The 25219-nt window shown below is 47.0% G+C and overlaps 1 protein-coding gene across 2 annotated transcripts; it reads right to left on the bottom strand.

Moving 5' to 3' along the window:
• Window positions 1–3074: 3074 nt before the first annotated feature.
• On the bottom strand, window positions 3075–24163 carry LOC120791884 (protein Atg16l2). 2 transcript variants are annotated; one of them, XM_040130696.1, is made up of 18 exons: window positions 23812–24163; window positions 20394–20451; window positions 20226–20304; window positions 19641–19714; window positions 18504–18755; window positions 18320–18385; window positions 17702–17791; window positions 17409–17462; window positions 17106–17208; window positions 15418–15523; window positions 15265–15335; window positions 15087–15158; window positions 13147–13267; window positions 12959–13064; window positions 10735–10887; window positions 10591–10638; window positions 6844–6945; window positions 3075–5998 (listed from the first exon to the last, which is right to left on the bottom strand). In XM_040130696.1, exons 1-18 carry the CDS (start codon window positions 23987–23989, stop codon window positions 5905–5907), a joined length of 1827 nt encoding a protein of 608 aa, XP_039986630.1. In that variant the 5' UTR covers window positions 23990–24163; the 3' UTR covers window positions 3075–5904. The 2 variants fall into 2 exon arrangements, with proteins under 2 accessions (XP_039986630.1, XP_039986629.1); XM_040130695.1 differs by having other exon boundaries at window positions 17106–17211.
• Window positions 24164–25219: the final 1056 nt, after the last annotated feature.

The raw sequence follows: 25219 nt of genomic DNA on the forward strand, positions 1-25219 counted from the left end.
GTCTCTCTCTCTCTCTCTCTCAGGAAGTCGTCGTCATGCCGTCAGATTGTCCTCAGTGCAAGGAAAAACCTCCATCTGAGCTCCGATCCACCGAGCGACTGACTGAATCCACTACTCTGCCCCTCCTCCTCTTTAACTCGCCCCCCTCCCTCCCTCCCTGCCTGCCTATGTCTCTCTCTCTCTCTGCTGTCAGACTCATTAGCAGTAAAATGTGTAAAAACATGAAACACCCAGAGGACAGATTTTATTTCTGTCTGTGACATTAACATCCAGCTGACAGCTGGACTCTGACCTCCATCATCCCTCCCTCCCTCCCTCCGTCCGTCGTTCAGTTGATAAATATAAATATTCATTTATATTTTAGCTCTAAACTTCACATACTCAGACACCAAACTGCCTCACAGAGCAGAAAACAACCGGCAGAGAAAAACCGACCAGAGCTTAACGGCTCGGTACGGAAGATTTACTGAGCCAAATGATGGAAAATAGGCGAAATAAGAGGAGAATCCTTTGGTCGTTTACTGTGTCATGATGAAATGACAACTGTGATGCTAAATTTGAAACATCTGTGCAGGTTAAAGTTTCTCCATATTGGGAGGAATCTTTGATGGACTGCAACCTGGCGGTAAGAACATCTTGTCCTCACAGTTGCGTCCTCACTAAAAATGTCCCTGACCGGCACCCGCTTCTAATTTCAACACTGTCAGAAAAATCCTTCGAAATGAGTGAGGGGGTCAGAAATATCAGTTCACCTCGGCAGGGACGCACGAGGTCTCAGCGCTCATGTCGTCCGCCGGCGGTCCGGCAGCCTCGCAGCCGCGCAGACGCGACGGACGCAAATCTGTACGTGAGGCTAACGTCCAGAGGGTGGAGGTAGAGCAGCTCCCGTGTTGCCTGAGAGGCAAAATCCAGGGCAACCAAACAGAGCATAGGTTCCCCCCGGTAATAAGTGAAGGAGACTCAGGTGAGCATTTCAACATTCTGAGCAACTCAACCTGGATCTCGTCAGTCAGGGGACGCGGTGGTTTCGTGGAACCACAAGTTCAACTTGAACAGAAGTCCCTAAATTTCACCCAGAATAAGTCTGAACGAGCGAGTTTTCTCAGGACCGGACTGCTGATCCTGGTCCCGGTCTCTGTGTTGTTCACTTGGTCAGAGCAGTGATCAGTTTGCGTGGGTTGGCGGTCGGTCAGGTCAGAGGCAGCAGCTGCTTCCCGTTTGCTCATTAACGACCTCGGCGTGAAACAGCCTCCGGCGCCGAAGCTTCTCCTCCTCATCGTCAGCCCGTATTTTTAAAGCTTAACAACGAGACTTCAACAGTTTGTCACGTAAGACGCCCGAGAGCAGAGACGAGCGAGGACACGACAGGACGAAGGACAGGCGTTAGAGAGCGGAGTTTATTAGAAATAAAGACACGGCTTGTTCATCGGTCACAACAACAGGCCTTAAAAACATTAGGTGTGAAAAGCACTTTTCATCCACTGGCGACAGAGAAACATCAGCTGAGCGTCTGTGATGGTTTGTCTTCATTTCGATCGGAGCTGCGGGTTTTGAGGTTTTCTGATATTTGCCATATTTAATCCTCTTTAGTAAAGCGAAGACCGAGGATCATCTCAGTCCCATCCACAGCCGGATATTTCATAGGACACTGTCTTGTTTTGCGATGATTTTGGAAGAGAAAGGAAGTAGCTGACACTGAGACCACACCCACATGAAGTGGTCTTACTTTTTAAAAGTTTTCACGTAAAACCGATCGGTGTCCAGAGTCTCCGGGTGGTTCTGGCGGCGAGCTCGGTCCTCAGTCAAGCACCTGAGCAACAGTTCAATCTCTGCTTCTTAGTCCTCTTTTCAACAACACAACTGCATCACAGCAACATCTGGTGAAGAGTGAGACAGACAGCCGGCTGATAACAACTGGATTTCACGACCAAATTCAACAGAGCGTCAGAGGACAGTCTGCTCCTCTTCTGCTCTTCTGAGAGTCTAGCCAGCGTTCAGTCTCCTCCTGCTCTGCCGTCCCCTCACTGGGTTTTAATGCAGCTCAGTTCGACATGCAGCTGTGGTTGTTCTCAGCTACAGATGTTTCTACTCCAGAAACTGAACCGGGATCAAACAGTGATTGAATCCCAGACACACCACACGTTGACCAGCAGTCATTCCCAACCTGCTGCAGCTGCGACTCTCACTGGGCCGCTACAGCTTCGTTCAGTCAAGCCTCACTTTTCCCCAAACACCTCAAACACCGAGCTGCGTTTTAACGTTCACACACTGGGACGCTTTAACGTCTACACACTGAGACGCTTTAATGTCAACACACACTGAGACGCTTTTTGTCACACACACACACTGGGCGCTTTTTTTAACGCACACACACGCTGATTAATTTTTTAACACACACACACACGCTTTAACACACACAACACACACTGAGACGACACAAACGCCTACACACACACACACACACTTAATTTACACACACACACTTTTAAACACTTACACACACACAACACACTTTACACACACACGCAACACACACACGACGCGCACACAACTTTACACACACACACACACTTTTCACACACACACACTGCACACAACACACACACACTGACACACAACACATGTCAACACACAACACACGCTTTAACACACACACACACTTAACACACACTCAATACAGACGCGAACTGAAGGGGGGGGGGTGGAGGGAGAGAAGAGGAGGAAGAACAGAATCTTTCATTTTATTTTTTTATTTTTTTTTTTTATTTTTTTTTTTTTTTTTTTTTTTTTTTTCTTTCTTTACTATTGTACACATGGTACTTTCACTATTTTTTATTTTTTTTTTTTGCTTTTTTGTTTTGTTTTGTTTGCAACACACATTTTGTTTTTTTTTTTTTTTTTTTTTTTTTTTTTTTTTCAATCATTAGCCACAGAGAGCAGACTGAGGGGAAGAACTCAGAGGTTCTTTTTTTATTTTTTTTTTTTTTAATTTTAATTTTTTTAATTTTAATTTTTTTAATTCATTCTTTTTACTTCTGTCACACTGAATTACAAGTACAGATATATCCACCTGAGGCCTAGTCCCAATCCGAATCAGCAGTTTGACTGATGACTGTCTCGACAGTATCTTCCCTTAGTCCCTCATAAAATCAGTAAAGGACACAAAAGGTCAAACAGAGCGAAAACAAGCAAAATCATCTCACTAAATAAATAACAGAAAACAGAACAGTATCACAAAGAAGAAGAAGAAGAATCAAACCAAATGGCGAATTCAACTAGCAAAAGAAAAAAAAGAAAGAAAAAAAAGAAATTTCCCTTCACCATCAGGAGCTCTGACTTGGAAACAAATTTAAAATAAAAACCTAGAGTCAGTAGGTTCAGTGGAAGCAAACAACAGAAATATGTTCATAAAGCCATCAATAAATCAGAGGATTTTCTGGAACCGTTCATGGAAACAACAAAGCTCATTTATATTTCACAATTTTTCAAAAAATTGTCAGTAATAAAAAGGATGTGAGTTCTGCCTCAGGTGAAGAGGCAGCAACCGGATCGGATCAGAGGAAGGCCGGAAGCTCTGACATCTTTATGTTTGGGTCAATCAGCTGCTCTGGATTTTACAGCAGCTGATATAAAAGGATGTAAATCACCGTTTCATGTCTGTGCTCAGACCCCATCAGAGCCTCCGGCCGCCGACTTTTCTCTTTGAAGCCGCTGACTTCACTCTTCAAAGCTGAGAGGCCAAACAGAGAATTAATGCAGACGCCTTTCAAATGTAAATCCACCGCTGAGAGCTGCAGGGCTGCAGAGCTGCAGAGCAGTCAGACTTCAGGATCCCAACCAAACCAGCACGAAACCCCTCACTCTGATTTTTCAGGATGAAGATCCGAACCCATTTTACTTGGAGATGTTTGTTTCTCAGGCTGCTTCTACTCATAAACCAGATCATTCTGAAACGGTGAAGCCGTCAGAACAACCAGGTTCAACCAGGTCCAAGGTTGAGACTTTTTAAGGCCTCGTGGTGCCACAGAGAAGGCAATTTGATACCTGCTTCACTCCCAACATACGAATGACATCAATAAACCAGCGGGAATGATCAATTCTAGAATTATTTACCAAGCGCATGAATTTATTGACATTTATATCACATATGTGTCAGTGTTTCCCAGCTGTATAACGATAATTCCTAATGACGTCGTTAATCATAAAACATGACCTGGAACTGGTCATGCAGCCGAAAATGGATGGATGAAAGCAGGGGTAGATTAAACAGGGAGTGAAAGTAAGTAAATAATGTAAAGTCCAAACATGAATTTCACATGAGGTCAGGTGTCTGGAACCACAGGACTGGAGATTTTTCAGACAGTCTTTGCTAAAACCAGACACAAAAACATTTGATAAGTAATGTTACTGCCTACATAAATATTTAAGACCTTTGTGAAGTAAATTTAAGACATTTCAATGACTTTAAAGGCCATTTTGGATGAAATTGAAAAGCTCAATGCTTTTTGAGGCTCTTCAAGAGATACCCTGTCTGAAGAAAGGAAAACTTTAATCTGCATCCGATGCTTTTATTCAGCAAAGCAGCTGTTCTCCATAAAACCTCGGACAGACTCACCTCTAGACTCAGTTCATCTACCTGCCTCATCTCACTTGGACAAAGCCGGCAGCACCATGAGAATCAATGTCTCTGATTCCTCCTTTTAACAGAGTCCAGCCTCTGCTGCTGAGAGAAGCAGGCAGACGCCTCCACGACTTCCTGGATTCCTGACCCGATGGACAGAGTGAACGGACGTCTGAACAGGTGAGAGGTCCTCTCACCTTGACTCTGCCTGAGGTTCCACATCGAAAGCCAGACATGAGAAATGTGTGATCCACATTGACTCCGACCACTGTCCTCAGAACCAGCTGTCTGCAGAAGTTGTCAGACGAGTCTGAAGTTGTGGGGTGTGTCAGCGGTGGACAGAAGACCTGGTGGACCGCCTTGTGGACTGCTGTCTAACCACCTGCTCTTGATGTCACCAGGAACAAGGAGACAGTGGTGGATTTCAGGAGGACCAGAACAACAACAAACCCTGTTTCCATTCTTGGAGAGGGGGCGGACAGATAAAAATATCTCAAAGTCCACCTCAACAACAGACCGGACTGGAAGTCCCAGTCTGTTTGGGTTAGTGCAAAATGCTTCACTGCAGTCTGATGGGCAGCTCCGACTGGTCATCGAACACATCGTACAAGTAGTCAAGGAAAAATATTCTATTCGTCTAATTGTCCGGATGTTATGAGATGTCCCGGGTGCTGCATTGGTTGTCTTCACCCAAGAAGCACTACACAGGTGAAAAGCAGCAACCGGTACCGCCCACACCCACTTTAGTTCTTGAGAGACCCATCATCAAGTATCCAAATGCCCTATGATCATTTTAGTTCCCTAACACCCCACGCCCATCTTAGTCCGTGACTCATCATCCCACACTTGTCAGGAACAAAAACCTGGATCTGAGGTTGTCTGCACCTCCTAAAAAATATCAAAATACTTGCGACGTGTTTGGGTGTTTTAGGTTGACAGTTTTTACAACACATGACATATTGTGAATGTTAGAGGAGTGTTTACGCAGTTTCGGCTGCAGTTTTCCCTTCGTTCAGTTAATAATTCACTCAAAGAAGCTTAATGTTGGTAGAAGCTCAAAGCGTTTTCCCTTATTAATATCTCTTAATTCTCCTCACTTATGGTAAGAAAATCTAAAAAATTCCACCAAGCAGCTAGTTTTTTGTCCAATAAACAAATAGCTTAAAAAAAAAACCCTAAAATCTTCCCTATAAACAACTGTGAGATCTTTTTTTTTTTTCAGGCGAGGACGTGCTGTGCATGGTGTTGCTGTGACCACGTGACCTCTTCGAGCATTGGCAGTTTCAGATGTCGCTCCAGAGGACGGCCCGCCTACTCTTGTCCACGCTGACAAAGTACTCACCGGACAAAGACCAGGACACGGCGCTGATGGACGAACTAAAGAGAGTGGAGGGGAGGGTTATTAAAGGAACAGTAGAACATTTAGGAACTCATTATTCATATAGTAACTATCTTTAATAACATTTGGAGTCCCTCAGGGAAGCATCATGGGTCCTCTGATCTTTCTATTAAACCTTACAGAGATTTAACAAGAGCACTTTCACATTTAGTCGTTTTGTTTTGTTAAAGTAACGTAACTATTTATATATCATGTAGAGAAGCACTGAAAAAAACAAAAAACAAAACAGCTGTTGATGCTGATGTGGCGCTTTTGTACGGTGACTCATTTACACAGGCATACATACACTTTCAACGAAAAATGCACAAAAACAAATGTTTTTTACATGTAAATAGACTGTATTGTAGTTTTGTTCAATTTGTTCTGCTGTAATTCTGTGCATAAAAAGTGAAAGAGTATTCTTTATAATCCTGAACTGTTCCATGATATATTTTGAGGTATTAGCACTAGATTTGTATGTTTTTATAGGCTCCTGTGTCATTTTTCTTAAATTTTGGGTTTGTGGCAGACCTATAGCTGAATGTGTGCTGGAAAAAAAGAAACCATGCATGTGGGGTGAGGATAAAGACAAAAATGAATGCGTAGAAAGTTGACAAAAATTAACCAAAGTGAACTTGGACTCCTGAGGGTCAAATTAGTAAAGAATTTAATAAATCCTAATAATAAGATGTGGGGTTCCTCAGGAATGCGCCCTGGTGCCTCTGATCTTTCTGTGAAATCTTAGACATTTATATGAAAATTCAATAAAATCTCTGTACACTGATTTATTTTGACCTGACAGATTTGTGTGTCGAGCAGCTGATTGAGATCTCCAGTCTGTTACCTGTGTTTGTCCGGTAGGCGGGTCTCCAGGTTGTTGGTGGAGACGTTCCAGATGTAAACGGTGCCGTCTGCTGATCCCGCCGCCAGAAAACAACCGTCTGGACTGAAGACAGAGAACACCAGGTTAGACTGAGAGCATTGTTCTAACAGGGTTCTATACAAAACATGAACTGTAAGGGGGATCTGTGAAAGAAGCTCTGCTATCACAAACCAGACCTGACTGACCTGGGCTCTTTCGTTACAAATAAATCTTCAGACTCTGGTCTTCATCGAGAATGTAACCCATGCGTTGCATTAGCCTGATGAGCGAACTGTCAGTTATCGATGACATGAACTGAAAATATTACGGGGTTGTGTTCAGAATTCAATTTAGGCACTAACGGCTGAGTTCAGTTCGGCGGTGCATTACAGATGTGTGCATCTGTACTGTACACACATTTGACTGGGTCTCTGTTCTAGGCCCATGAAGAATTCTCGCAAGAACCAATTAAATTCTACATTAAAGAGTCACGGTTGTGCAGAAGACTAATGACTAAGAGTCAGAACCCAGTCAGTCCCAAGTCAAGTCCTAAGTCAAGACCAAGAAGTCTCTGGTAAAGTTCCATGATCCAGACACTATTTGTTGTGCGTCATACCTGACAACCAACTAATAAAAAACATGTAAAACAAAAAAACACCCTTGTTGTGTTTTAAGATGAAGAAATTCTTTTTTTTATGTGATACAAACTCTTCACTTCCTGCTGCTGCTTCACAGTAAAAGCCTTCCAGCCAAGAGGAATATGTTCTGGTCTTCATTTTAAAGAAGCTGCAGCAGTTCAGTCTGTGGACGTTTGGGGTCACTGACAGTGTCATTAGGTCCTAATTATGAAAATGAAAACAACTCTCACTTGTTGTTATTTGGTTTATTGTAATAATGACTCCGCCAAGGACGTTATGTTTTTACCTGTTGTGACTGTGTCCGTCAGTTTGTTGGTTTACTGGAACCGATTTGCACCAAACGTGGCGGAGGGATGGAACATGGGCCAGTGAAGAACCCATCACAATTTGGAGCAGATCCGGATCATTTGCCATGAATCTGAATGTTTTCCTGTGAAGTCTATGTATGTGTATGTTGTCTGACAATGGCCTTGGCGGAGGTCAGTGTAGTCTTTCAGTCAGAGTCAGCGAGTTAGCTTAACGTGGACGTATGGAAAATGTGTCTTTCTGGAGGGTTGTAACTTACAGTAAAACTTTCAACTGAACAAACATGTACAATGAAGTTTCAAATAATAAATTAATATTCACTTGGTTATGACGTGAAACTAAGAACACGCTGGAGGAAGGTTTGTGTCCTGTGAATTTGAACCCATGAATGTTTCATCTCATCTCTGGATCCAGCTGAGTGGAGTTCTAACGATTTACCGGCTGTCTGTCATCGGTTCTCTGTAGAACCGCAGAGAGAACCCAGCAGGGAACCCAAACACGTTTATGTATTTAGCGTTTCTGTCAGAGAGATGAACGGACACAAAGCATCCTGGTCCTGCTGTTGTCATGGAGACTGCAGAGAATCAACCGAGCAGCATCTCGTCCCTCCTCCTCTGTCTGTTCGTCTCCCTCAGATTTTGTCTCTCTCTGTTTTCTGGTGAAATGTTTTGATCTCAAACACGTTGATCTGTGTCAGATGAAATGAACGATACTCTGAATGAACGCGCTCTGCTCTCATCACCGTGTCTGCGCCTCCTGCAGTGTTTCACCCACTTATCCACAACGTTTCCATGACCACAAGAACCAGGTTACTCAGAGCAACCAGGTCGCGAAGGTAATCAGACGACAACTGCAGCGACCTGGGCCTGGACCACGAAGCCAGTTCACCTTAGTCTGGCTCTCTTGGGGTTATCTGGCTTCACTGAGCCTAACATCGTCCGTCCTGGATCACCTGTGTCACGAAGCCGCTCTGTTACCTGTGGGGTGAACAATCCGGCCACGAGTGAGGTCAGGTGACGAAGGAGGAGTTGTCAATGAGGAGCGACATCGTCAGAACCATGAAGGAAGTGATGAAGATGAGATGGAACAGTGAAGCCTGCAGGTGACTTTGGTGAAATGTAAAGAATATGTTCCCATAAACTAATATCATTATATTAATATTAATATTAAATATGCAAACTATTATTATGGTCTTCAGTAAAGAGTATTTCTGCTTTTCTTTGTAAGAATGAGAGAAGGAGAAACGTAGTTCAGGTCTGGTGAGTCTGCCTCAAATGTTCCTTTCTAATCCTGGGAAAGGTCCCACGGGTTGTGGATCACTTTTCTCATCAAAGACGTCAGAGGGTTCAGTTTTTACTTCCCCCCTCCGAGTCTCCTCGTGTCGTTCTGAGCTGCGGTGATGGAACCGGAGCGGAAGCGTCGACGGCGTCAGGACTCGGAGAAACGTCCTAAAAATGCAGCTTTGATCGTCAGCGTGTGAAGATTCACCGATCAGCTCTGCGTCGGGTTTAGAACCAGAGACACACACGGAAAGTCTGCGACAGCAAATCCATTCTGCTGATCTATAAAAACGTGATCCCGTAGGACCGAGGGCTCTGGTTGTGCAGTGATCTGATTGGTCAGTAGTCAGGCTGTTGACAGGTTCTCAGCAGCACTGGTAACCACGGTGATCTACCCCGGTGAAAAGCGAGCCAGGTTCGTCATAGGCGAAAACCTGAGTTTAAGGCCAAAGGGAGCTGCCGGGCCAAACCACAGATCTGGTTTCGTGGTTCAGGTCCCTGTGACTGTGGACTTGTTCACATGCAGCAGGTCAGTAACCTGATTTCTGTCCCACCTGAGATCTTATTTTGGACCAGGTTTAATGACTTTAACTGTAGTAATGGAGATGCTGCTTCTGCCTGTTTCACACCTGAAGCAGCTGACACACACACACACACACACACACACACACACACACACACACACACACACACACACACACACACACACACACACACACACACACACACACACACACTGCAAACTGACACCTGTCAATGTGCCAGGTTACAGCACCGTCCATTTCCGCATCAACAGGAAGCAAATGTGATGAAATTCCTGTTCTTCTACGGGAGAGGAGCAGAAATCGACACCGGTTTAAACAGTCGCTTCCAGGATCCTGGTCTTTGTCAGGTTTTGAGCTTTTGCTGCGTCTCGGTCAAAGTTTAGAGTTTGGAGACTGTCGTCCTCTGGTTCCCCGCAGTGCTTTGAACCATAAATCTGTAGTCAAATTCTTCAGGCGGAAGTTTTGACTCTGATTGTTCAGCCATTTGGTGAAAATTTGGAGATTCTGTTACTGGTGGATTTGATTATTTTACCAAAACTTTAATCATGTTCATTTTCTGCACTTTTTCCCTCGAGAAGTTGTTTTGGAGGTTTGTTAGACATGGTCTGAATCTAACGTTACTGCAGAACGGAAGAAAGGAAGACTGATGTTACATCTTATTAAAAACTAGACGCTTCCCTCCCTCGTCACAGAGGAGTCACGTCGCCGAGCAGGTCTGTTTCACACACGCCGAGTGAAGCCGGCGTTCGTAAAGACGCGTTCTCAACGGCAGTGGTGACGAAGTTCGTACGATTACGTGAGATCGGAACCTGAACTGCGGTTACCTTCGGAGCAAACAGGTCTGACATCAGATCAGTTCTCTGGGTCAGCAGATGCCCATGAGTGGGGGGAAATCAGAAACAGGAGCCAGGTCTCCTAACGCACCACCTGGACTGGAGAAAACTGAACCCCAGGACTCACCTGATCACAGCCTTGGTGCTGTCGCTGCCGCATTTAAAGCCCTCGGCCCTGACAGAGGCAGAAACACACGTCAGCTCGTTTGGCAACTCTAACAGCTGTTGGCTGAAAACACAGACAGACTTTCTTACATTGCAGTGTTTCTACCTGAAGCACATGCGGTCGTTGCTCTGCTTCCTCAGGTCCACCAGCTGGAGGCAGTCGTCACGGCAACAGCTGAGCAGCTGACGATGGTCGGCGCTGAGGTCCAGTGATGTGACTTTACCCTGAGCAGGAAGCTCCTGAACGCAGCTCGCCGACCTGAATGACAACACGTCGCCTTCTATTGACTTTATCACCTGACACGTTTCATTCACAGAGGAACTTTTTGGAGTTCTAGGGACTTTTTTCCTGAAAAGTTTCCTGGGAGGAACTCGCTACACCTCCCATTTAACAACAAGCAAAGCCCGACTGCACCGGCTTTTCATTGGATCTCTTCACTGAATGAAAGCTGAGATGTGAGAAGAGATCCAGAGCCCTGGAGCCGTTCTGTCCGCTGAGTGTGAACTGTGTAACGGACCAGTGGTTTTCTGGTTCGAACGGTGCAGATCCTCATGGAAAATTCTCTGTCAATCAAAAACACACCAGCTATTCAGAGGACGTCAACGGACTCCATTAGAATCTGATTCCTAGGATTCAACCGAAAGAAAGTGAAGAGGGAGAACGAAGCGAAGTGTCAGGCTCTCCAGTGTCTCAGCTCCTCTGTTTCCCTCTGTCTCTTTTCATGGTAATCTGATTACCTTTGGATTTGGGGCTCACATGGGACATTGGAGCCTGGGACACTGAGATGGACATTTTTTCGCTGTCTTTCTGGAGTCAATTATTTCATGATTTATAGTAAAACCAATTCCCAGATTAGTAAATACTGACAAACGACCGTTAGCGGCAGCCAGACTGTAATCCTGTGTCCTACAGGAACTGAGACCTGTAAGATAAAGGGTCAACGAGCAACAGATTCAGATTGATTAGTTAATTATCAGTACATCACTTGGATTTTAACAGATAATTAAACTGTTTCTGTTTCTGTCCTGGGTCTGATTCTATTGATTCTGGATCATAATGTAGGAGGTAAAGCGTCATTGATCACACACTCTATAAAAAGGCATCGTTACAATGATATTACTAAAATCTGGCCAATCACAGCCCGGCGATGTTATTGTCCAATCAGGAACAGGGAGGGTGGCTAGCGGTGTGCGATGGGTGGACAGAGCTGTCAATCATCTGCTGGGTCAGACTCTGCAGGGAGGCGGGGGGTATGTTCTGTAGGCCGAGCTGTTGCTAGGTAACAGAGGAAGACGACGAGTCGCCGTGGAGATCGCAGGGAGGATGAATGAGAGGTGTCAGGGGTCTAAATTACAGCCATCAGTCAGAGCAGAGCCTCCACTGGGTTTTACTCGTCGGGGGCGTTTGTGCTTCATCATTTCGAACCATTTTCATCACAATATTTGTGAAACACAACACAGGTTGTTGTTTTTCACAGTAGCTCAGACAACAGAAGGAAGAAAAGTGAAACAGATGAAGCGATCGCACTGCGCTCCAGGCAGAACAACACTGGTAAAGCAGGACTCGCGGTGAACGGATCTGGCCTGTAATTTTCTCACCCCCCCACATTCATCTGACCGTCTAACGGCGTCCGGCTGTTTGATCGGCTGGACGTCCGGAGACAGCCGCTCTCCCGGTGACCACTAGTCAGCTGCAGCGAGTCAATTCCTCTCTCACTCATTTTCTCTGACGGTAAACGGTTGCCAGTTTTCTCCCTGGTTCATGGTCAGACTGGCCACCGGGCCCACCGGGACGTGTCCCGCTGGACGGTAAAAAACAAACATCCCTCGCTGTGCGCGAGGCGCCGTGAACTGGTTTTCACTCGTCTCGAGTTTCTTTCCTCTGCGGCAGCAGAATGTGTTAGACCAGTCTTTAGAGACTCCTGCAGGTTAAACTGGACTAACCAGACACTTTCAAGGCTGATTAACTGTCAGAGACTCACTGTAGACGGACCAGAAAACCGTCACTAGCCCGGCAACACAATAAGGCTACAAATCACCCATAATGCAACAGTCTGTGAAAGATCGTTGTTACGCTGTACTCATTCTCTCCATTCAGTCTCCTTTCTGAGCCGGTGCGTTGTCGCAGAAAACTCTCAGCACAGATCCTTCCGTTCCAGCTATGGCGGTGGCGAAGGAGCGAAGTGTAAGGAAATGAAGCGTTGCGGAGGCCAGGTGCCGAGAGGGTGAAGTGAAGTGGTAAAGCGGTGAATAATGAAGGTGTAGAACAAGTGAAGACTCGAATAAGTGGAGCGATGAAAGAGGGAAGTGGTGAGAGAGTGAAGTGTTACCTGGTGTCCCAGACCCTGATCTTACAGTCGTAGTGTCCACTGATGATGCAGTTCTCGGAGCAGACCAGGTCGCTGCAGTACGACGCCACTTCAACTACCTGCACACCTGCACAGACAGGTCCACCGGTCGGTAATCGCTCACTGACTAGGTATTGATCAACGATCGGTCTTTGATCAGTGTGACTCACAGGCAGCTCTCTGCAGGTCCCACAGTCTGATGGTTCTGTCTGCACTTCCTGTCACCACCTGATGAAGGGAACTGCTGAACCTCGCTGCCGTTACCTTCCTGCTGTGACCTGTCAGAGTCAACTGAGACAGACAGGTGAGACGCAGATAGAGACATGGGGAGAGAGAGAGAGACAGGTGAGACAGGTGAGACAGACGGAGAGAGGGAGGTAACGTCCTGTTATCAGCATCACTGTTCTTAGAGTAACTTCACACTGAATCCTGTTTCTTGACTGAACCAATGACCAGTTCAGTCCCTTTATCCTGTTGTGTAACTGTCTGCGTCTAGTCTTCGTCTTACCGGCGGTTGTCTTTGCCCAGAGACGACCCAGTACTTCTGTCCTCCAGACCAGGAAATGAAGCTGTAAAAGTCAGTGAAGTAGTTTTCTACCCCACATCACTGACGGGTTAAGTTTAAGTTGTTCTCTAATGTTACGGTGACTTGATTCTCCACCTGTTGAACAGGTCTGATTAAAACACCTGTTGAACTGTCTGCATAGTTTAGATTTAAAGATTTAACACGTTCATCAAGACCAGGTAAAAACCTGGTACACGTCTGGACTCGTTCTTTACCTGTCTGCATCTCTCCTACTGTCTGCGCTCACATTTACAGTAACTTAATCCATCTGAATTCCCAATGAAGCTTTTCTCATCTACATGTTTCCTTGTTTCTGTTGTCAGACGACGGAACGAGTATGAAACAGTGACTGAAACGTGGCCCATTGAGACGACATGTTAACCAGCAGTCGCTTCCAAGCTGCTGCTCTGCTGCTGAAATCCTGGTTTCATAACCGAGACGTCATCTGACAGAATCACCAGACACGTAAGTTAAAGACGACGGCTGAGCTCTGATTTCAGGTGTATTTACCTGAAAGTTAGAGGCTCATTCGGGTCCGTGTCAGCTGACGTGTGGTCAGTTGAATGAGACGCATAGAGAGGTTTTCCTGAGGAGGGAAAGCCCGACCTCGCGCTCGTGGGTCAACACTAGCGACTCCTTTCTACGGGAAGTGGCTCAGGTTTGTCCAGGAAGTCGGTAGATTTGTCGCTGGGTGATTTTGTGAAGAAAAGTCGCTAAAGGGTCTGAAAAGTATGTAAATCTAGTGACGAAGGCGCTAAGTTGGCAACACTACCTCTAAACGCCCCCATGATGACGTGATAGAAACTGTTTCAATTCATTTTGAAAGCACAGCGGCCAACGGGGCAAGTCCAACACTCGGCCAGACAACCAATGGTGTAGCTTCATCACTCAGTCATGGATGTTCGGGGACGCAGCGCTGAAGTCAAAGTATGTGAGTACAAACAGGAAAATGTACTTAAGAGTATTAACAGCAAAAGTGCTCAAAAGTACTCAATGCCGAAATATGGCCCCTGTGAGTGTTTCTAAAGTATCTGATGAAATACTGTGTATATATTATCATGTCATTAGACTGTGAGCAGCATTTTACTACTTTAGTTGGTCGAGTCTGACTTTTAATTGTTTTATATGAGACTGCAGCTAATTATTTTTGATGAATCCACTGATCATTTTCTCAAATAATTGATTCGATTGATTGATTGATGGTTGGTTTGTAAAACTGACACCTTCACGATGTCTGTTTTGTCCAACCAACTGAATCAACTCAAAACCTCAAAATGATTAAAAATAATTACAAGGACAAGCAGCAAATCTTCACAGTGGAGAAGCTGGAACCAGGAGCTATTTGGTTTAAACATAAAAAAAGCTCTCAAACCATTAGCGAAGTAGTTGTCATTGATTTTCAGTCAATCGGCCAATCAATTAATAAACTGTTTTATGAGCTCCCTATGTGTTGTGTTTGTAAAAATCTAAAATTGTAAAGCAGCAAGTTGTCAGACATAGTAGATGTAGATCAGTAACATTCCCCTCTGGAGCTGTCACGGTTACCTTGGGAACGGAGTCATCCAGCCGCCACAACAAGGCCGACTTATCGTAGGACGCCGCGAGGATCCTCAAACCCTGAAATCACAGAAGACCGTAAAAGACCGTTACGGTCCGACAGCCTCGTGATCAGGGCCGCTACAGTCCAGGTGAGTTCAGCTTCACCTTCCGCTGCTTTACTCACCGTCGGGTCGAACTCGATGCAGGTGATCCCCTCGGTGCTGCCGTCCAGCGTCGCTCTGTGGGTCAGCGAGCCTGGGGACATCATCAGCGAGTTCACGACACCTGCTCACCTCAACATCGAAGGCGATAACAATAGGGACGGAGATCGGCTCACCTGCTCTGACCTCCCACAGTTTGATGACTCGGTCCGTTCCTCCGGTGGCCAACAGGTCTGAGCTGGAGCTGAACCTCACAGCGTTGATGCCTTGCTCATGGGCCTCCTGAGAGACAGAGAGAGACGGGTGGAGACGGCCGCAGGGCAACGTTTAGCGTCTCTGATCGAAACTCAGTGTGTGAATCCTTGAGCTCTCGACGTGTTGAACGCGTTTCTTTCCTCATAAAACCGACACGAGGACGATTCGGAACCTTTTGACTCCTGCCTTGTTTAGACCCATGTTTACTGGCTCAATCCTCTTCCGCGGTCCACTATCGCCACCTGTAAACCGTTAGCAAGGAGGTGCGTCGTTCACCTGGATGCATGTGTGTCCTCGTGGGTCACGGCTGTCCAGTTGTGACGGGATCACCCACCAGGCACATTAGTGCCCGGTGTGAACGGGGCATCAAAACAACATCAGCTCTGTTTCTTCCATTGACTGTCTGTCCCGCAACCGCCAACCTCCCCGTCCCACCGGGCAGGCGTCGTCCTGCAGTCGGATTTTTGATGGCGTAAAAACACAAACTCAGTGGGAGCACGAGGGGAAGTTCGTACCAGAGACCAGGACCACAGCGGTAACCACGCGGGTCTCAAACGTTCAGGCTCCGAGAAGAACCAGGTTACAGGTCATCAAGTTCCAGCTGTGGAAGCTGTGAGTTAAAAGAAGTGACGCGGGAGGAGACGCACGTGAGGCACAAGACAGCGAGGACACGGAGGTGACGCAGACTCACAAGCTGCCGCTTCTTTAAAGAAAGAAATGTGACGGACGGTCAACACAGAGAGAGGCATGATGGGTAGTGAGATGAGGACAGAGGAGGTCTCTGTCAAACACAGAGGAACACTGTACGTGTGTGTGTGTGTGTGCGCTTGTACTTCTAGCCTTGAGAGGACCAGTTTGAGTTATAGACCTTAAGGAGCCAGGACATTTTGTCTGGTCCTCACACCTTCAAAGGGCTGTTTGAGGGTCCAGGTCAGAATCCGGTTTAGGTTTAGGTCAGGGTGAGGGTTGGGGACTGCAGTATGTCAATGAGTGTCCTGACAAAGATAGAAGTACAGTTGTGTGTGTGTGTGTGTGTGTTCAATTCCAATGAACTTTATTAACATGAAACATTTTTCAACAGATGATTAGAAGAAGACACGACGCAGACAATTAGCGATCACACAAGTGTGTTAAAGAAGTTGAAGAGACAAAATGATCAATCAGAACCAAATTACAGGTTATTATTATTATTATTATTAATGAATCTTCATATCCTGTAGTCTTCATTTTCACCACAGGGGGAGACCAGAGGTTAAGTCACGAGAGGAGACTTTGTTGATATAGGATAAATATCAGGACGCAGCTACAACCTCCAGCTACTGAACGCACTCGTCTGGAGTGAAAACCGTTTGGAAGCAGCCACCAGCGGCCTCCATGTTGAAGCCGGTGCTTAGCGACCAACCCTTTTCATCCCGGTGCACGAGAAAGAGATTCGACTCGTCTGTGTTGTCGTCTCGACTCGGTAGCGGTCTGCGCCGTGTTCGTGCTCATCGCTCCACCAACAGCAGTCAATCGACGCGCGAACCCGGGACCCACGAAAGTCCGGACGCAGAGCGTGTGTCTTTGTACATGAGGTGTGTGTCCGGCGTGTATATACTGTGGGTATTACCAGGACTTGCAGAGCTCTGGCAGGGACTCTGGCCGACAGACAGATTCCTGCAGGACACATCAGATCCTCCTCCAGGTTGCAGACTGAGTGGATACGCCTCTTCCTGCTGACGTCACACACACACACACACACACACACACACACACACACACACACACGTTACTTCTCTGAGTCACATCTGGTTGAAATGATTTGTTTTACTCCATAAACAAAGGTTCTACACATCCAGCTGTGAGTGTCGTGAGCCGACAACACGGCTCCGTGACCCCAGAACCGGGACTCGACCAGGACGTGAGGACTCACTCAAACAGTTCTTTGATGGAGGCGAGGATCCTCGGGGACGTAGCCGATGCTGATCTGAGGAAAAGAGCAGAGAAAACCACGTAAGGATCCACCGAACCGCTTCTCCCAGAACATCTGTCAGATCATCAACATCTGCTCTTTTATTATGAGGATTAGCTGGACCCGACCTTGTCACCGGGGATTAATAAAAACGAAGGGTATTAATATCTGAACTCTTGTAATACGATGGTAACAATCCTGATTCATAGCTAAGTTCACTTTCAACACCACACAAGGAAGCAAGGACGTCCGACCTGAAGAGTCTGGTGTGTCTTCGCTCCGTGGACTCATCCTGGTTTTCGTTCTTTGGGGACGCTGATCTGGAGGCTGGAGCGCTGGAGGAGCTGAAACACAGAACACACCGGCATCGAACGCGATTGTCGTCACGCTGGAGTCTGGCGAGACGCCGCCGAGCGAGCTACCGCAATAAGAGCCCGTTCCCGTCTTTCAAAGAGCGACGCGGCTTCAAGCTGAACCAAAAACTTCTGGAACATTCATCGGCTGAAAACGTTTCAGAAAACCAATCGACAACGTGTGATAGAAAACACAACTGTCGGTTCAGTCAAAACCTGGTCGTCGGTCGAGTCCGGACACCTGCTGACGTGATTTTTAAAGATATTCGGAATTTTCTGTTATAATATTCCGACTTTTTTTCTTTAAAAACAACTTGTCTCTAAATATTAAGAGCTTTATGCCAAAATGTTGGTAATGGAATTTCAAAATCCTCCAACTTTGTCAGAATATTCTTTACAAACACTCATTTAAACTTTACACATGAATTCGTACGTTAACTTCTTCATATAACCCGGCAGGTAAAAAGCAGATGTTTGGTACTGAAGGTGCAGTTAGAAGTGAGACCAGGTGCACCTTACCTGTCTAAGGTGACCTTTGACCTGGCAGCGGTCTGCAGATCCTTCTGCAGGTTCGCTTCCCGAGCTCTGGAGGAAACACAAAGAAAGGAGACGTGAACGTCGCAGCTCGAGTACAAGTCATCGGCCAATCGGGAGGCCGATTTTAGCTGCAGTGGTCCAGGTGTGTCCAGGTGTGTCCAGGTACCTGGACCGGCGTTCGTTGCGGCTGTTCATGCGGGCGGCAGCCTGCTGTTTCAGGTGGATCATGTCCTCCAGCAGGTGAACCCCTCTGACCTTCTCCTCCCTGAGTCTCGTCTCCGCCCCTCTCTGTCGCTCCAGCAGGGCGTCGTAGTTCAGCTTCAAAGCCCCGTTCTCCTCCTGAACCTGCTCCACCCGCTCCTGCAGCTGCCGACGGCCATCAAACGCACCCGCCAGCCGATGCTCCTCCTCCAGCAGCCTGATAGACGAGTGTGTGTGGGGGGGGGGGGGCGGGGTTAATGATACAGCAAGGACAAGGGCCAGTTCACAACATCTCAGATTCCCTCTCTTCCCTTCAGCAGCGTCTGTTCTGGCTCTGGACAGTTTCGGTTTCAGGCGTCCAGGTTTTCAACGGCGGAGACAACATCTCTTTTACAGTACGGAAGAACTAAATCTGGGATTTGGAGAACGCTGTCGAAATATTTTGACGAAGCTGTCGAGGAAAAAGTCGGAATATTTGGGAAAATATTGGGAAAACAATGTGAAGACGTCAAGAGAAAACTGAAAGTTCATTTTAGACAATTTATTTATATTTTGTGGATATTTTATAATTTGAGAAAAATCCGGAGAAAAACAAAAAGCGATGTAATATTCAGAGGTTTTAACGCTGTCATGTGGTGAGTTCAAATCGTGTTCCACTGACGGCGGCTCTCTATTAAAACTCTCTCTAGTGTGTCGGCCTTGTGGAAACAGATGTTTAGGATTTTGTGGGTCACATTTAAATCACCCGCCCTCTGACGGAACTTCATTCGGCGCCTCCATTGTCGCTTGCGGAGGGCGTAGTGGAGAATCGCAGCCTCGGCCTCTGACCACCGTTCGAGCCCAGCGCCACGCTGAACTCGTCGAGCGCGTCGGAACCAACGCGGCGACGAGTTGACGCGCGCCGTGGGTGGTCGCAGAGGAAGACGGCAAAAGATGCCGGGACTCGGGGCAGAGATCGACGGCGTCACCTGCTGACGCCTGACTGGGTCGAGCCAGTCAGCCGCGAGGATCTGCCGGCTGCCGTCAGCCGGGCTCGTGTCGCCTGAGACGGGCTCGAACCGTAGCGTGGTCAGAGCGGCAGGGGGGCGGGCGCGTCACTCACCTGGCATGCTGCTCCTCCAGAACACATTCCTTGATTTTTATCTGCTGCTGCAGCTCCACCACCTGGTAGGCCAACTGGAAGGAAAGGACGGAAGCACAGAAGAAGAGTGAGGAGGACTCGGAACAGACCCTGTCACGTTCATGTGATCCTGATCCTGATCCTGGTCCTGACTAACGGGAGTTTGTCCTCCGGCCTTGAACGTTCCCGTTTCCAGGTTACAGCTCTGATCCTGATCGTCCTCGCGTGTTTCTGCCAGTCAGAAACACGGGCAGGACTTTTCTAGACGACTCGACCCGTAGACGGATCTGAGAGGCGCCTCCCGGGGGGGGCAGGAGAGTGTGTGTGTGTGTGTGTGTGTGGGGGGGGGGCTATGGATCACACGAACACTGCGTAAGACCAAATCCAGGTTTCTGAAACCAGGATCCGATCTTTACGCGTGTAAACATTAACTCGGGATCCTCCAAAATCTAGACCAGAACCAGGACTCGGGCGTCCGTGATATTTCCACCACGCGATGATGTGACCAGGTGACCAGGTGTTACTCAGCAGGTGTGTGACGGCGCGTGTCGGGTTCTTGTCTCTGACCTCTCCTGTAGTTTTCTTCAGCTGGTTGTTCTGGTGGAGCAGAGAAGAGACGGAGCTGCTGCCGTCAGAGCCGGGACGTCTGGACACACAGAACAAACACACCCCCGAGTCATCACACCTACACACACTCTGAACACACAAACAATGAGGTGAGTCCAGGTGAGTTACCTGCCAGAGTAGCTCAGGATTCCTTTGGCCAGACTGGTTTTCTCCAGCAGCTGAGTGTCTGAAAACAAACAAAAAGCGGCGTCAGCGAAGTCGACGGGAGGAAACGGATCCCGATCCAGGTCTCGGGGCCCGTAGTGCGAGGCCAGTTCAACATCCCCGGGATGTTCGTTACCTGGCGTCGCTGAGCCCGACGGCCGCGATCACGCTCAGCGGTCACACGACGGCGGCTATCAACTCACGTTTTCCCATAAAAGGGGCGGCGTTTGCAGCATGCGACCAATCACAGACCAGGACAAGTCTACCGGCAGCAGAGCGGAATATTTTACAGACGAAGAGCAAACGATGATATTAGAGAAACACGAAGAAGTTAAACACATGATCCAGGCTACAAGCAGCAGCTGCAGCTGCCAAATGCGGGAAGAACAGCTGGAAAAAAATCCCCCACTGTGTGAATGTGTGAGTTAACAGGCTCACGAAATCACTGCCCATCATTAGGACGCAAGTAGATCTGACTGTAATTACACGAGTGTATTCTATTAAGTTAATGTGTTGCTTAGATGTCTTCTTATGGTGTGTGTGACAGTTTTAGCCTCGTTCTTTCAGCCGCAGCCCCGGCAGTGTCCAACGGACGTGGGAGCAAATAGAAATAAATCTAAAACATATTTGAAAGCAGGAAGTAGGTTTACACTCATATCTTATAAGTAGAGTGAGCACAAGGCTTTAGTGCTTCAGTCAGTCTCTGTTGTAGACAGTAGGGGACCGGCTCCTGCACAGGAGACCACTCCCCCTGAGGAGCTGGACCTCTGCAGTGATGAGGGTCGCTCATATTAAAAAGCATCAGGGAAAGACAGAGGGGTTTGCTGGTCTCCGAACACTCTAGTCCCGCTACGAGACCCACCGAGCTCCACGGGATCCTCTACGAACCGTGACGCCATTTTCCGAGAGCTCTGATTGGTCAGCAGGCGGAGCTTTGATACGTGTTGCTCCGGAGCAGGTCGGGTGTGCAGCCTAGGTTACCATGGTGATGTGCCCAGGTAAGGAGGGAAAAACCCGGGGCTAGACCTGAAGCTACCTCGCTGACCGCAGATCTTCGGTCACAGGTAACATCACCTGAGCTGAACCCTACGCTGCCGAGGAATACGACACGGTCGTAGGACCAAAAAATTCCCAAGATTCCAAGAATAAAGTTGTAATTTTACCAGAACACAGTCGCGACTGTCGGGAAAACCGGTATATTTCAATAACCGCGTTTCCCCAGAGTCCCAGATACTCCATCACAGACAAAGACTCGAACAGAAGAACCGAGACTAAACTCAACGTGGACTGATGAGCGCCGGTTAACGCCTGCCGGCCGTGGCGGCCGTCCATCAACAGCTGCGAGCTGTGCTAACATTAGCTAGAGAGCTAAGTGACGAGGTTTCCGTCGGCCACGGAGAGAAACTGGCGCCAAACTCCCCTCAAAATCAGACAAGTTCAACGATTCCCACGTGGTTCCTCCTCGTTCAACGACACGATTTTTTTATTTTGAATTTAAAATACAGAATAGGAAAATGAACTACGTCCAACACCATAAACCGAGGAGTTGATCGGCTTTGCGGCTTTTTTTGGGTCATTTTAATGCAGCTTCTTGTTGGATTTGAATTCCCTCACAAAGCAGGATTTTTTTAGGTTTCACCTGCTCCTTTAAGTTAAGCGGGATCCGTCATTATATCGTTAAGAACAACACACTCTTTCCCCTCGTCTCTACTTATTGTTTTCACGAAACCCTTGCTGACCCAGCAGAGCCTCAGAACGAGGACGGATGATCCTTTTTCTCGGGCGACTTGATCATCTGAGTCCTGACCTGTGGGTATTTCCCTGTGGGTCAGAGTCCACTCAGCTGTGATCACTGGCTTCATGTTCTGAAGCTTTGTGGCCCAGAACATGTCGTGGCGGAGCGAGACGGTTTTTTTTCCCCTGATCCGTCAGCATCATGTCCCCCTGACACCAGCGAACAGTCTGCAGATGATAAAGCAGCAGCAGACCAGTAATCCGTCACACATGAGTCACCTCTCAGAGGAAGTACAACAACGTGAGGTTTAGTTTTCTGACCGTTTCCTGTCCCCGAATGGCAACAAGATTAAGGAACTGACAGCTGTTGGAGTCGGTCGAAGCCTTCGTTTAACTTCTGACCACTGCGGCTGGACTGCGGTCGATGCGCGGGCTAAGTCTGACCGTAGATACCTACCGTGGACGGAATGAGTGAACACGGTCTCGACATTTTAAAGAATATACCTGCAACACACTTTGTGTTTTAGCCGGCGTGAGATCAGGTTGGATGTCTCAGGACCAAACTCTCTTCAGAAAACCTCAGTTTATTGCTGGATGGTGATTTCAGGGTTGACAAATTAAAATAGAACTTGATCTCAGCCTTGTGATTAAAAACCGTAAAATGAAAGATTTTTTGAGCAGAGTTTGGTGCGATGACATCCTACCTGGTTCTCGGTCCAGCAGACTGGTAAGGTTTACTGTAGAAAGGACCCCTGTTAAGTAGGATTTACTCACCAGACTTCAGCCAGACTCGACTGTATCACTGGCATTGGGTTTTCAGCGCCGACAACCGAAACAACTCGGTCTCAGGCTTGTGATCAGAAATGATGAACTGTGACATTTTTTGGGGATTTTTTTTAAACGGAGTTTGGTTTTTAAAAAATAAAACTTTACAGGATTCCTGTCACTAGCTTCCTGGGATAAATGTGGAACATACCAGACTCAAACTAAACCCGGCAGATCTGGATTAAGTTAGATCTCCTAGTTTACTGGTCCCGATGGCAATCAGACTTTTACCAGGTATTAAAACAGCTAGAACGCCACTGAACCAGGACAGTCCTGCTCTGAGGAGTCTTTACTGCATTTAACTGTCTTTTGCCGGATATGCAACCAGGTGGAACATCTTTTACCAAATTCCTCTTAAAAATATCACTTTATTGTTGGATGTTTGATTTCACAGATGACAACTGAAGAAAAAACTCACTCTCTTTTTTGTGAGTTGCTAAATAAAGTGATATATTTCAATGGAGTTCGGCTGATTGAAAAACGGAGCCTCGACTGCAGTAAACTTGGCGTTTTTAATCTTAACTTTTCTTTTTCAACGTTTTACCGGCTCTGCTACCGGGAATGATTCCTGTGAACCAAATTCCACTCAAATAATCTCGGTTTCTTTTTGCCGGCGCTGTGATTTCAGAGTTTACAAACGCAGCCTCGTAACGAGAAACCGTTAAATAAACTGATTTCCAAACGGAGTTTGGTTAAAGAACCCGAAGTGTCCGGGAGTCCCGTCTGTAGCTACGGAAATCTGGAACCCGCTGGGCGTTCCCTACGAACCCAGACCATCTGGAAATGTTTTCAAACAGAGCAAACTTGTACTTGTCCGTCGTACAGAAGCGGATCAGGTCCTGGAACATGGCGTGCTGGCTCAGGTCTCGGTGCTTGAGCTGGCGGACGATGTGTCTCTTCCAGGTCTCGGCGGACCTGCCGTTTCCTCCCGGGGCCGGGACGCGGCCGCTCCGCTCCGACACGCCGGCTGAATCTGTCATGATTCTGCGGGAGGCCGCCATGATGCCCGCGGCCCGGGCTGCTTCATGCCGAGTCCCCGCTCCCAGCGGCTCCCAGCCGCTCCCAGCGGCTCCCAGCCGCTCCCAGCCCGGCCCGGCGTTACAGGCAGCTCCGCGCTGAGGCGCCGGTTCGCCGACCCGCCGCCATGTCGGTCTCGTCGCTGATGTTTATCCTGATGTGCGTTTGTTTTGTTTGACTTCTTCTTCTCCTCTGATTCGTCACTCGGGCGGGGGCGGGGCTGAGGCCGGCGGCCCGTGCTGCCAGCGGCCGAGTGTCTCAGCCAATCAGCGGCCGTTCTCGCGTTTCCTGTTTTGACTTGAGGAAAAACCCAAAACTCAGACGCATCCTGCGGGACACGCCCCCTGAAGGTCTCACCTGTCAACGTCATCAAAGCCAGCTCTTCATTACTATTATTATTAATTATTATTATTAATATTGTTGTAATGCACCGTTGGATGTCACGAACTCCTGAAGTCCCTAAATATTACATTTGTCAGTAGAGTTTGACTCAACGCCACAGGAAGGAAAACAAAGATGTCTACGTTTATGGAAGATCGTTACAACAAAAACGAGGCAAAACAGAAAAGAAAGGGGAGAAAAAAAAAAAAAAAAAAACAGCAGCTGCCGCCATCGTGACAAAAATATTTTTCAGTTTATTTCAACAAATATTTTTCATGTTATTTTTTGTTATTTGGTTTCTACAAGAAAAATGTCTTGTAATAACTTCACATCATTTAACTGTTAAAAAAAGATTAAAACAATTAATTCATTGGCACTTAACTATATTTGCTGTATTTTTTTTTTTGAATGATTTTTCATAATTTCAGGCCAAAAAACTCAGGTAGGAAGGAAAAAAATGAAGTCGAGACGTCAGCCATGTTTCACCTGGTTTCCACAAGTCTGCTTCAATGTTTCTTTCTCTCTTCAAGATATTCAGTTTATTGAGTATATTTTTCCCCCTGAAATTGATGATTTCACAAGTTTTCTGTTTCAGTGAGTTTTGAAAATATTCGTTTTGTTACTTTTTGTCGGTTTTGTGAATATTTGGCGAGTGTTTTATGTGCCTGTCGTCTTATGGACGAATGAAATCAACTCACTGATCTCACAGTACGATGGTCAGTGCTGAATAGTCTGCATGTTGTTCAAAGTAAAACTGAATAATTCTCTTCTTCTCTGGTCGACTGAAAATGAAAACATATCAGACCTGAAGTAAAAAATGTTCAATTCAAGGA

Source organism: Xiphias gladius, chromosome 7 (genome assembly GCF_016859285.1).
Source record: "Xiphias gladius isolate SHS-SW01 ecotype Sanya breed wild chromosome 7, ASM1685928v1, whole genome shotgun sequence".
In the NCBI taxonomy this organism is placed as follows: domain Eukaryota; kingdom Metazoa; phylum Chordata; class Actinopteri; order Istiophoriformes; family Xiphiidae; genus Xiphias; species Xiphias gladius.